Source organism: Notamacropus eugenii, chromosome 5 (assembly GCF_028372415.1).
Source record: "Notamacropus eugenii isolate mMacEug1 chromosome 5, mMacEug1.pri_v2, whole genome shotgun sequence".
Classification (NCBI taxonomy): domain Eukaryota; kingdom Metazoa; phylum Chordata; class Mammalia; order Diprotodontia; family Macropodidae; genus Notamacropus; species Notamacropus eugenii.
The window spans coordinates 16,651,494-16,665,140 of NC_092876.1; the positions used below are offsets into that span (position 1 = coordinate 16,651,494).

At 37.8% G+C, this 13,647-nt stretch overlaps 1 protein-coding gene across 1 annotated transcript; it reads left to right on the forward strand.

Annotated features, from left to right (window-relative positions):
- The first annotated feature begins 11,105 nt into the window (after positions 1 to 11,105).
- Positions 11,106 to 12,050, forward strand: LOC140508514 (olfactory receptor 2AJ1-like). Its single transcript, XM_072616467.1, has one exon. It carries the CDS (start codon positions 11,106 to 11,108, stop codon positions 12,048 to 12,050), a length of 945 nt encoding a protein of 314 aa, XP_072472568.1.
- The last annotated feature ends 1,597 nt before the right edge of the window (positions 12,051 to 13,647 follow it).

Consider the following 13,647-nt stretch of genomic DNA (forward strand, 5'->3'; position numbering starts at 1 on the left):
TTCAAGAACATTTTACATTTTACAGTTGAGTCAAGACAAAAAGAGGCCAGGAAGTACTTGAGATGGAAAGGAAATGTAATTTTATTATTATTTCCAGGTCACTCATCATGCCATCCTGACTTTCTTGAAATTTTAATTAGGAAAAAAACAATGACTCTCAGATAGTAATGTGAGAGACGCTATAAGCACAGGAGTCTGTAATCTCCTTGGAAGGAGAGCAAGTTTTCCTTGACCAAGGAAAAGGTAAGTATGACTGTCGTTTGGTGCAGGGCGGAGGTGGCATTTCGAAAAACCAGCTGGGATCAGGAGTCCATGATTGCTGTAGAGACAGAGACACTATTGGTGATTCTACATCATGTTGATTTTGGGGATCTGAAGACCACGGAGAGTGTTGATGAGATTGTAGGCAGCTCCACATGTGACCCACGTACTACAAGCCTTCAAGCAAGGCGAGAGGAGAATTATGCCTTGTCAGAGATGATGTAGATCTCCCCGTCTGTCCTCCAAGGTGTAGGTTTGTATGTGTAAGTTTGGGAGTGTATATATGTATGTATGTATGAGTATGGATGTGGGAAAGGGGGGAGGTAGAAGGGTCAGTGCATGTCTGAGGATACCATGCTCAGGAAGTCTTGCAGTGGGGGCTAGGGTTGTGTTTGCTGTCTTCTTCTCTATTCTGGTTCTGGCACTGACTATGGCCACTTCCTTGATCTCATTGGACTTTCAAACAGTAACATAAGGAAATTGTATTGTGTTGTCTGGAATATCCATAGAGTCTTCGTATCCCAAATGAATATGGGAAACAGTAAACGCAATGGTTAGTGAAAGGAAGAGGATTCTCATTTCCTCCTGCCATTGCTCTAACAGCAAGCAATAGAAACTCAATATAAGTGTACGTATTAGACTGTTGGGTGACCTGAGAAGGAAGGTTAATTTAGTTAGCTGGGCAACTCCTGTCAGATTGAGGATTCAGGTCTTCCATCTCAAGTCCTTGTGCCCATGTCAGTGTGCCAAACTGTCTCTCCTGAAATGAAAAGAGCCTCTTAGTGAGGACTGTGTTAGTAAATGTATAACAACTGACTCCAAAACAAGAAAGTGCAACAAAATTTTCATTTTAATGTGAACCACTAAGCTTTTGATCAGTTTAAATCTAGACAATCAAGAAAAGAAGAAATTATACCCTGACTTGTAGCAATTTGTGGATTATGAAGGTGTGAATGTTCGCATTGAAAATTTAACAATCAGCTCTTGTGATCCAGTTTAAGTTTGCCTCAGCACATTTCAGCTTTCAATACTACAATTCTCAAATTGCTCTCATTTACAGACATGTAAACCACCCTCCTCTTTCTACCAAGGGCCTTCAATGTAAAGTTAAAGAAGTCCTTTCTCCTAACTAGAAATTAGTCTCATAATTTAAAATGAAGGGGTTGAATTATATAACTTCTGGAAACTATAGCCAATTCAGAAATTGTCTTCTCAACGTATTTTTCAGTTATTTAGTGTCAGTGTATTCCCTTTTGATCTACTCTTGGTGAATGTACAATCAAACAATCGTCTCCAGAGAGACGATGTATGGAAAATGACATGTTTGTATGTCAAGAGGCAGGGATGTACAACGAATGAGATCAGGGGAATTCTTAGGGGCACAGATGGCGGTTGGTGATAGAGGTGATCTCTGAGGACATGGACAGCACAATCACTACAGAAAGTGATATCACAATATCTAACAGTATCCCAAAACATATACAGGATTTCAGAGCTTCCATTCCCTGCAGCAATAGACTTCAGGATTTGCATCAAAACTAACTGAGCAAGAGCAGCCTATTAGACTGTTGGGCATCATCACTGGTAAAGGTGAGAGGGGCATCAAAACTGGAATCATAGATTGGGATGACTGGGATATCATATATAGAGCTGAAAGGACACTTTGATATTAGTAAGTTCAACTTGCTCATTTGAAAGATGGGGAAACTCAGGGCAAGTGAGTTTATTGTACTTTCCCAGGTTTCATGACTATTAACAGTATGAGATAAAATCAAAAGTCAGGCCATTATGACTCAAAGTCTATTGTTCCATGTTCTATGCCAAACAAGTGTGGGGAGAATCTGTACAAAGTCATTTCCAGTTTCCATTGAATTTTAGATGGTTAACCACAACTGAACAACTAAATACAAAAAGCAGCCCACATTTATGTAGCACTTTTTCTTATACAGAACGCTTCTTTCTTCAGAGACCTTTGATATAGAAAGTCCAAATATTTGTTCCCACCCTACAGATGGGAGAAATGGGGTTCAGAGAAATGTAGTAGGATTCACAGGTGTGATTAAAACACAGATTTTTATGTTTTGTACTTATTTCAAATCAAGTCTTTCCATCATACAATGCTGCTTATTATGAAATACAAATTAGAAGATAGGACAAATTCCTGGATGTAGAGAAGCAACTGAAGGAAACTGTGGAACATCTTTCTCTGATGATCATCACAAAACCATCAGGTTCTCTTGCCAAGAAAAGTGTCTGCATGGCCCTCCTGCAATGTAGGATGACAGTCACTTTGGAAAATCCCTTCCCACATAAGGAGGCTGTGATTGCATTTGGTGGCAATTTGGTAACACACTACATATATTCAAGGGCTCTGATAAGCAAGAGGTGGAGGAGGCTAGAGGTAGGTCTGCAGTTGTGTAAGGAAAGATGGAGAGGGATGGAAGGGGAAGATGTGAAAAAACAAATAAGCAGTACCAGAGTGTGACTCCATTCCAGGGTGGTCATAGAGTCAGGCAGTGTGCCATCCTCTGAGCCATCCTACCTATGATGCCAAAGTCAGACACTCCATTCCTTCTGTTGGACATCTGATCCCCAGCTTCATTCCTCAAGAGACAGGTATTCTGTACATGATCCCTAGTTCTGTGCCCCCAGTGTTGAATAACTCCATGGCTAGGAAAACATGACTGTATTTAAAGAGAGAGAAAAATCCAGAATTCAGTTGATGAATTCCTTTATTTGAAAGCAAAGGGCAGCCCTGAAGAATAACAAGGCATTGTCAGAAAAGCCTTATTTTTTTCAAAAACTACTGAGTTGGAGAAGCTATCAGGGTTTCCTTATGCTTTCTCTGCTGTTTGTGTAGGTATATGTATTTGTGTGTGTGTGCCCACATGCATGTAATGCGGTAGTCAGGGTGTGCCATTCAGTTTCTCAACTCAATAATTTCATTGAGTCAATCGATTTCCCAACACTCTTTATAGCAAATAGATTCTTTCCCACTCCTGAGATATCACTTTTTCTTCCTCAGTTCTCTCTTAGCTCTTCAATATGGGTTTTCATGGGGAAGATTAGATAGAGTATAGACTTGCACGCATCCATCTGCTGCTTTTGCCAAAATCACCTCATTGATGTTCATCTACAAAAAAGTCTGAATGACCAGAGTGACTCGGTGCCATGTACCAAAGGCCTGGTCACATAAGGAAAAAAAAAACCTAACATTTATAGAGTAGTAGGACCCCATAGACCATCTGTTCCAATTTCTACATTTTACGCATAAGAAAACAGAAGTTCAGTAAGGTGAGAGGTCTTCCTGTGGCACATAGCATAGGCAGCAAGATCCAAGCCCAAGTCTTCTGATTCTCAAACCATGCTAATGACATTATTCATACCTAGTGTTTCATAATTGTGGGGATCTTCTTGTGTGGAAACTCCCTTCAGCAGTACAAATTAGGACCTTCTATAAATAACTGAAGTTTTTTTAATGTGTTGTAATGTGCAGAGCTGAACACATCTTGCCAGGATACCAAAGCTTTCTTTCTACTGACCTCTCCAGGGTTCATTGCTCTGCTCTCTAGCAGCAACAATCGCACTGGTTCAAGCTTATTTATTAATTTAAAGTTAGCACAACAGTTTCTACCTCTTTCTTCTCCCCAGCTTTCTAGAACTATTTCCTCTACAATATATTGCTTCACCAGGGCCATCCCAGATTTATGACACTTTATTCTTTCTTATTTTTATGTAATTTGCACAAATCCAAATGCGTACAAGTCAAGTGAGAGAATTGTTTTGATTCTGTGCTTTTCGGTTGTAATTGTTAATGTTGTTACTGGGTTGCAGAAATGAACCACTGAATCAGGACATTCTTTGGTTCACTGGCTAAAGGGATTCAGGAACCTTCTGCAGTCTAACTGTCCTTGGTTTTCTAGGCAAATGGAGACTGGCAAGTGATGCACATTAAGTAAATAAGTATATTTTCACCTTCTCCTTATGATTAACCAAGGAGAAAACAATCAAAAGAATTTTCATATTCATGTCAAATGAAAAATGAAGATATTCATATGTTCACCTTAAATATAAGGTGATGATGATGATAAAAATATTAATTAGAAGTTACAAAATAATAACTTTACCGAAACGTGGTGCTTTATGACTATCAAATACTTAAATACACATTATCCCATTTGAACCTTGATTACCCCCATGAATGAGAAAATTGAATTTGAACATGGTGAAATAATTTTCCCCAGATCATACAAATGTAGTCCTTCTGACGCTCACATTACTACTCATTCTGGAATTTTCATTGGGATAATTTTCATGGCAGGAGAGAAAAATGGCTAGAAACTCTGAGGGTCTTCTGCTCCTAGATGGATTATTTTTAACTACATAAGGAGGCCATTTTCTGCCACATTTATCATTACTTACTTCAAAAATCAAACAGATAAACTGAGGAAAAATTAGGAAAAAATAAAAGCAACAAAAAAAGTTATGAAAAGAAAGTTAACCAAATGGAATGTGTAAATATATGTATATACATTTTTTCTTTATTTTCAATATATATTTATTCAGTGTTTGTTTTCAACATTCACTTTTGTAAGATTTGAGTTTTAAATTTTGTCCCCTTCCTTTTCCTTCTCCCTCCCCAAGATGGTATACAATCTGATATGAGTTATACATGTACCATCATATTAAACATATTGTCACATTAGGCATGATGTAAGGAAGAATTAGTATCAAAGGGGAAGAAAAACACAAGAAAGATGAAACAACAACAACAATAACAAAAGAAAATAGTCTGCTTTCAACTGCATTCAGACTCCATAGTTCTTTCTCTGTATGTGGATATCATTTTCCACCCAGAATTCGTTTGCAAGTGTCTCAGGTCCTCACACTACTGAAAAGAGTTAAGTCTACCAAATTTTGTCATTGACCAATATGACTGTTGCTGTGTACAATGTTTTCCTGATTCTGCTAAGTTCACTCAGCAGTAGTTTGTGCAAAATTTGCAAGGTTTTTCTGAAGTTCACTTCATCATTTCTTATGCAACAGTAGTACACCATTACATTCATATACCACAAGTTGTTCAGCCACTCCCCAGTTGGTGGGCATCCTTTCAATTTCCAATTCTAGGCCACTGAAAAAGAAGCCACTATAAATACTTTTGTACAGGTGGGTCCTTTTCCCATTTTATGATCTTTTTGGGGTATAGACCTAAGAGTTGTATTGCTGGAGTTAAATATATTCACAGTATTATAACCCTTTGGTCATAGTTTCAGACCACACTCCAGAATACCTCATCAATTTACCAGCAAAAATGCTTTAGTGTTCCAATTTTCACACATCTTCTAGAACACGTGTAATTTTCCTGTATTGTTATCCTAGCCAATCTGATAGGTGAGAGGTGGTGCATCAGAGCTGTGTTGATTTGCATTTCTCTAATCAATAGTGATTTAAAGCATTTTTTCATATGACTAGAGACAGCTTTAATTTCTTCATCTGAGAACAGGCTTTGATGTCCTTTGACCGTTTCTTAATTATAGAATGTCTTGTGTGTGTGTGTGTGTGTGTGTGTGTGTGTGTGTGTGTGTGTATGACTCAATTCTCTATGTATGTAAGAACCGAGGCATTTATCAGAGACACTGGTTGCAAAGATTACTTGCCAGCTTTCTGTTTCCTTTCTAATCTTGGTTGCATTGCCTTTGTTTGTGCATTTTTTATTTCACGTAATAAAATTAAGAAATGGAAAATAGTAAGGGAGAAAATTACTCCTTAAAAACTAGAATTGGGCAAGGGAAATTGAGTAAGATTTTAAGGCAACAAGTAAAATGAAAGTAGAAAAAATAAAAGTGATTCTGAAACATCTCATTAGAAAAACAACTGATTGAGATAACAGATTCATGAGAGACAGTATAAAAATTGTCAGAATACCTGACAGTATCACATGATATTATTAAGGAAAATTAACCATGGGCTTCTAGAACAGGAGGGTAAAGTAGAAATACCAGTATCAATCTATCACCATTCGCCTGAAAGACATCCTAGGGGAAAACTTACTGGGATGTCATAGTCAAATTTTAGGTAAAAAGCATTGCAAGCAATAAGAAAAATAAATACTGTGCAAATACAATCAATATTTCACAAGACCTAGGAGCTTCTACTGTACAAGACCATAGGTCTTAGGACACTATATTTCAAAGAGTAGAAGACCTGGATTTTCATCCAAGAATAACTTATCTAGAAAAGATGGATATAATGCTGAATGAAAGAAATGGGCATTTGATGAGCTGAAAGACTTTCAGGTATTTATAACATAAAAAATGGGACTCAAAGGAAAATTTGACATGAAAGAGCCAGAAGAAAACTAAGGAAAACCTTAAGGATTAATTATAAATGAATTTTTTGGGTCAAACTATTTATTTACGGTATATGAAAATATTATCAATGTTCCTAAAACTGTCATCACTAATACGGTAATTTGAAAAGAAATTTGTCCCTGAATTGCATATGATGTGGAAATTTTTTTTAAATGGGTAGGAAAAGGTAAAAGAAAGAAATTATATTATAAAAATGGGATATGAAAAGAAGAACAAATGCAAAGGGAGCAGGTCGGATGGAAAGCAGGTAATATTGGTACCTTACTGTCATCCTGGTTGAAGAGTAAACAATGTGTACATCTACAAAGATAGGGTTGATTGTTGCTGTCTTCTAATATCAAAGAAGGTCAAAATGATATCATATTCTAGAGTCGGGACGTTTTATTTCTGACTGTGACTGATCAGACCAATGTGTCCTTGAAATCTTCTACCACAGGGCAGGCACAAATAGTCCATGTGAATATTTTGGGTTTATTCTCCCAATTTGCACATCTTCCATTTCTCGAGCTACTTCAATTCTGCTTTGCTCATAAACCACAGACCTTTCTTTGATGAGGGTATGCCATTCAGGGTGGTCCTCTGACAGAGTCTCTCATGTCACACAATCACTTCCAAAGTTCTTAAGAGAAATCCTGAGAGTATTCTTTTATCACTTCTACAGACCACCATATGAACACTTGAAACATTTTTCTTCCTTCCTTTGTGTGAGATAATTTACCTCATTCTATCTTGCCCTTTCTCTTCCCAATATACTCTTCTCTTACCCCTTAATTTTATTTCTAAGATATCGTCCCTTCATATTCAACTCATCCTGGGCCTTCTATCTATCTAAGCCATCAATCCATACATTTATCCATCTATCCATCGATCCATCTATCCATCCATCCATCCATCCATCCATCCGTCAGTCTGTTCGTCTGTCCATCCGTCTGTCTATCCATCTTTCTCTCTCTCTCTGTCTGTTTCCTCCAACTGCTCTAATACTGATAAAGATCTCATGAGTTCCAAATATCTTCCTTCCAGGTAGGATGTAAACAGTTCAACTTTAATAAGTCTCTTAAGGTTTCTCTTTCCTGTTTATCTTTTCATGCTTCTCTTGATTCTTGTACTTGAAAGTCAAATTCTCCATTCAGCTCTAGTCTTTCCATCAAGAAGAGTTGATAGTCCTCAATTTCACTGAATTTCAATTTTTCTCTTGAAGGATTGTACTTAGTTTTACTGGGTAGGTGATTCTTGGTTTTAATCCTAGCTTCTGTGACATCCAGAACATGATATTCCAAGCCCTTTGATCCTTTAGCATAGAAGCTGCTAGATCTTGGGATATCCTAATTGTATTTAGACAATTCTCAAATTGTTTCTTTCTGGCTACTTGCAATGCTTTCTCCTTGACCTAGAAACTCTGAAATTTGACTACAATATTCCTAGGACTTCTCCCTTTGGGATTTCTTTCCAGTGGCAATCAGTGAATTCCTTCCATTTCTACTTAACCCTTTAGTTCTAGAGCATTAGGGCAATTTTCCGTGATAATTTCGTGAAAATTGATGTCTAAGATCTTTTTTTTGGTCACCAATTTCAGGCAGTTAAATAATATTTAAATGATCTCTCCTGAATCTGTTTTCCAGGTCAGTGGTTTTTCCAATGAGGTATTTGACATAGTCTTCTACTTTTTTTTTTCATTCGTTTGGTTCTCTTTTATAATTTCTTGATTTCTCATGAAGGTATTAGCTTCCATTTCCTCCATTCTAATTTTTAATGAATGATTTTATTCATTGAGTTTTTGGACGTTCTTTTCCATCTGGCCCATTCTGCTTTTTAAGTCATTCATCTCCTGCTTGCGTGTTTGGACTTATTTCGCCATTAAGGGTAGTCTGTTTTTAAGGTGTTATTTTCTTCAGTAATTTGAGGAATCTGCTACATCAAGCTGTTGACTTGATTTTCATGATTTTCTTGCATCACTCATTTTTCTTCCCATTTTTTTCTTTACTTCTCTTACTTGATTTTCAAAATCCTTTTTGATCTGCTCTGTGGCCTGCGACCTATGCATATTCCTCTTCAGGTGTTTGATGTAGGAGTTCTCACTTTGCCCTCCTCTGGTTATATGCTCTGATCTTCCTTGCCACCAAAGTAATATTCTATAGCCTGAGTTCTTTTATGATGTTTATTCATCCTCCCTCCTAAACACCTGAGTTTCTAACTCTTTGTCAAGGTAAGATTCTGCTCAAAGTGGTGGTGAAGGTGGGGAGTGGGTGTACTCTCCCAGGTGTCAAGGATTTTGTATCAGTCACTCCACTCCCCACCCAAAGTACTAGAAGTAGCCTCTGTGGCTGCTGCTACTACTCCCACTTCCCTCAGGCTGGGCTTGGACCTGGCCAGATCACCTGCTCCTCTTTTGCTTAGGTCTCACAAAGTTTTGCCACTGATCTTTTTGGCATTTGTGGGTAGAGAAGTCTGTCAACTGCCACAGCTCCAATGAGTCGGTCCGCTGAGGCATGCTACAGCAAGTCTGTACTGGTGCAGCTCATGCCAGGCTGTGTTCCACTCCCTGTCCAGTGTGACAGACCTTTTCTGTCGACCTTACACGTTGCCTCGTTCTGGGCATTTTATTCACACTGTCATTTTGCGCATTCTGTAATTCCATAATTTGTTTAGAGTCATTTTTACAGGTGCAGGCTTTGATGGCGAGCTCTGGGAAGTCCCTGCTTATACTTTACCCTCTTCGCTCCAACCTCCTAATATTTGTAACTCATCAAATTTTTCTCATGATTACGGTAGATGGAGGGATTATATTTATAGACAGAGGGAAGAGAGAGAATTTGAGATGAAGATATGATATCCGAAAATCTAAAATTGAGGGATGAGAGAGTATTACCATGGGAGTTGGAGAAATGGGGAAATGGAATGTGGTAAATTATTTCTTACATAAAAGTGTCAAGAAAATGCTTTTTCAATGGTGGGGGAGAGGAGAGAGGTGAGAGGGAAAAGTGAATTTTATTCTCATCAGATCTGACTTGAGTAGGGAATAATATACATAGTGAATTTGGTATAAAAATCCATCATACACGACAGTTAAAAAGGAGGGAAGGGGATAAGCTGGGAGTGGGGAAGATGACGGAAAGAAGGTCAAATGGGAGGAGGGGGTAATTGGAAGTAAACACTTTTGAGGAGGGACAGGATAAAAAGAGCGAATAGAAGAAATACCGGGCAGGATAGGATGGAGGGAAAATATAGTTAGTCTTTCATAACACGAATATGATGGAACTACGTTGCATGACTATGCGTGTATAACATATCAAATTGCTTGCCTTCACAATGTGGGTGGATGGGAAGAGAGAAAGGGAAAGAAGTTGGAACTCACGGGTTTATAACATGTAAGTAAAAAATTGCTTTAACAAACAAGTGGGAAATAAGACATACAGCCAATGTGGTATAAATATCTCTCTTGCCTTCAAGAAAACAGAGGGGAATGGGATAAGAGAAAGGAGGAATAAGATTGAAAGGAGGACAGATTGGGGGAAGGTGTAATCGGAATGTACACTGTTTTCCAATGGGAGGAGGGGAAAGAGGGGGAGATAATTTGGAACTCGAAGTCTTGTGAAAGTGAATGTTGAAAATGAAAAAAAAATGATTAATTTAAAAAAAAAGTCAAGGATATATAAAGAAAGGAGCTACCTGCCTCCAAAGAAAGAACTTATACATAGAAGTATGTATAAATAATTTTGAATACATATACATACGTATTTGTTTCTAATGGTAATCGTTTTTAAGGGTTGGCTGGTGGGGAGGGAAGAAAATAATGAAGAAAAAAGAAAAGGTACATGAAAACGTTGTTATGTATGTAAAATGAATAGCAAGTTATGCACATTTGATTTGCAGTTTTATGTACAATCATGTTTTCATAATATTATATTACGGAAATGTTCTTTTATTTTACAGATGAAAAAGAAAATATTTAAAAAGACAACGATGGTGGTCACAGTGATACTGTTGATAATATGAACAAAATAAGCCTTGCTTAGTTCAGGGAATCTTTTGTTCCTGAATCTGGTGCATAGGCATATTTTATACACAAAAAATTCTCTCCCAGAGTTCCATTAGTTTCTGATCTCTTCACTGCATTGGAAAATGGTATTCAACTGGAAGCAAAGCCTGGCATTGAGAGACTGAATCAGCTTCCTGATGACCTACCAAGCAAAGCAAACAACTAGGAAAGGAACAAGAAGGTCGAACTACCCTAATAAGTCACTTTAATTTTTTTCAGCTCTTCAGTCAATGAACTGATCATTCCAAGGACTCAGTTAATTCAAGTAATTCTTTTGAGTGATGTCTTTGAATAACAAATTATTGAACTAAATCAATGAACTGACTTTGTAGCCACAGACTCTGTCCTGGGCTTAGTATTCATTCTTTTCTAAACTTTCTTTTCTTTTCTAAAACTTGTCTTTTGGGCTCTAGGTGAAAAGTGAAATAACACTGATGTGGGAGGAAGAGAATCAGACTTTTGCTACAGATTTCATCTTATTAGGATTATTGCATTCAAATCAGTATGGATGGTTATTCTTGACATTTATTCTCATAATTTTTATGGTGGCAATTATGGGGAACACAGTTTTGATTCTTCTTATTCACCTCAATAGCCGGCTCCACACTCCAATGTACTTCCTTCTCAGCAATCTCTCCTTCATAGATATATTGCACATCTCCAACATTGTTCCCAAGATGGCAAGTAACTTTATATCCGGACAGCAGTCCATCACATTTGGAGGTTGTGGCTTCCAGATCTTCCTCTCCCTCATCTTTTTGGGTGCTGAATGCCTTCTTTTTGCAGCCATGTCTTATGATCGCTATGTAGCCATCTGCCATCCACTGCATTATCCCCTCCTCATGAACCGTCGTATCTGTGTCCATATGGCTGCTGGGTGTTGGCTTGTGGGAACCATCAACTCTGCAGTTCATACAACTTATGTACTCTACCTACCCTTTTGTGGTACAAGGATCATTGACCACTTTTTCTGTGAAATTCCAGCCATGTTGAAACTTTCCTGTGTTGACACAACACGCTATGAAGGAGGAGTATATGTGAGTGCTGTATTCTTCCTCCTAATTCCCTTTTCCATCATTCTTGCCTCTTATGCTCAGATTCTCCACACCGTGCTTCACATTAAATCGATGGAAGCCCAGAAAAAAGCCTTCTCCACTTGTTCCTCCCACCTGACTGTGGTTGCCATGTACTATGGGCCATTTATCTTTACATACATGAGGCCAAAGTCTTATCATACTCCAGGCCAGGACAAGGTCTTAGCCATCTTATATACCATTCTCACTCCCATGCTCAACCCTATTATCTACAGTCTCAGAAATAAAGATGTCTTATGTGCCCTGAAGAATGTTTTAGGAAAGACCCTTGAGCACAGAAATTAATATATATTTAAAATTAGATTTAATGCCCATGGTTGTTGTCCTTTTTTTTCTTGAAGAGGATCAAAATAACATCAATATACTAGAGACAACTTATGATGTGTCCCACTCTCACTGGTCAGACCGATATAAGCTCATAATGCTCTACCACAGGTCAGGTGCAAACAGTCTAAGTGAACTTTTAGGCATGATCCTTAAAATGTGTGCATCTCATTTTCATTTGAGGTACTTCAATTCTGACTTGCGCACAGAGCAAAGAATGTTGTCTGAGATGGACATGCCATGTTAGGTGTCCTGTGCTAGTGTCTCCCAAGTCATACAACTGATTCCAAATTCTTAAGAGACAACTTGGGAGTGTATATGTATTACTTCTTCTGACCACCATGTGAGCACTTGCCCCATGTAAGTGTTCCACTTTTGACAAGTGGTCATTGTGAATTTGAACAATGTGGCCATCCCATTGGAGCTGCACTCTGTGCAGTAGAGTTTGAATGCCTGGCCATTAAATTCAAGACCTCAGTCAGTCACTTCATGTTACACATCCTGCCAGGTGATCTTGAGAATATTCCTAAGACAATTCAAGAGGAAGTGATTCATTATCCTGGCATCCACTGATATACTCTCTAGGTTTCACAGCCATACAATGAGGCCACTACAGTGTCTCTGTGCCCATGGATGACCTATTAGAAAAGTGTGGAAAATATTCCAAATAACGTTCATTAATTTTGTGGGTTGACACCAAAAAGTCTTGCTTTTTACTACCATTACATATATAGTGAAATGACATGAGGGAACTCACATATTTGCCTCCCCTTAGAAAACCTATTGGGGGCAATCCTATTTAGTTGCTGAAGTTGTTTCAGGAATTCTGTTTCAATTTACACCAGTTGTGATGTTATTGATTCATTTATCAGTTCCTCTATTAGACAAAAATCTCACATGTAGAAGGTAGCAACCAAATGTTAAAATTAGATAGATAGATAAATGATTTAAAAGTTGTGTAATTCACAGCAAAAATCTTTCATTGTATGGCAACATCAAAGGTAGCTATCAAATTGCATTGTTCTTGGTTTCATATGTTGACATTTTCAATGAATTCCTTACTGACCAACTATCTGAAATTCAACTTCCCTCAGAGAGCAAAAGTTTCACAGACACATATACATGTTCCTCTGCTCCAATACCAAAGGAATATCATTTTGTCCTGAAAATATAGAAAGGTTAGTTGTAATGGTGTGTTTGCAGCTGATCTTCGGTTCTGCCTTTCAACCACTGAAGACAATTAGATAGGATTCTGGAGTTTGAGGTAAAATGTGAGTTTGTCTCTCAATGGATATATAACCTCTTCTGCAATTTTTTATCCTGCAATTTTGCTGTGGATGGAGCATCATAAATACTTCATAATCCATTCAGTGTTCTAAAGACCTTTGTATAATACATACGTAGACATATAAAAAGATGCAAATATTTATGTGTACATACACATACATATATATCTGTCTATGTTGATGTTATCAATTTGTTCTGCAGTTTATCCATCTTCTGCTTTTAACTGTTCCTACGTTACCGACCTGCTTCCTTTTCTGTTGTCTAATACAAG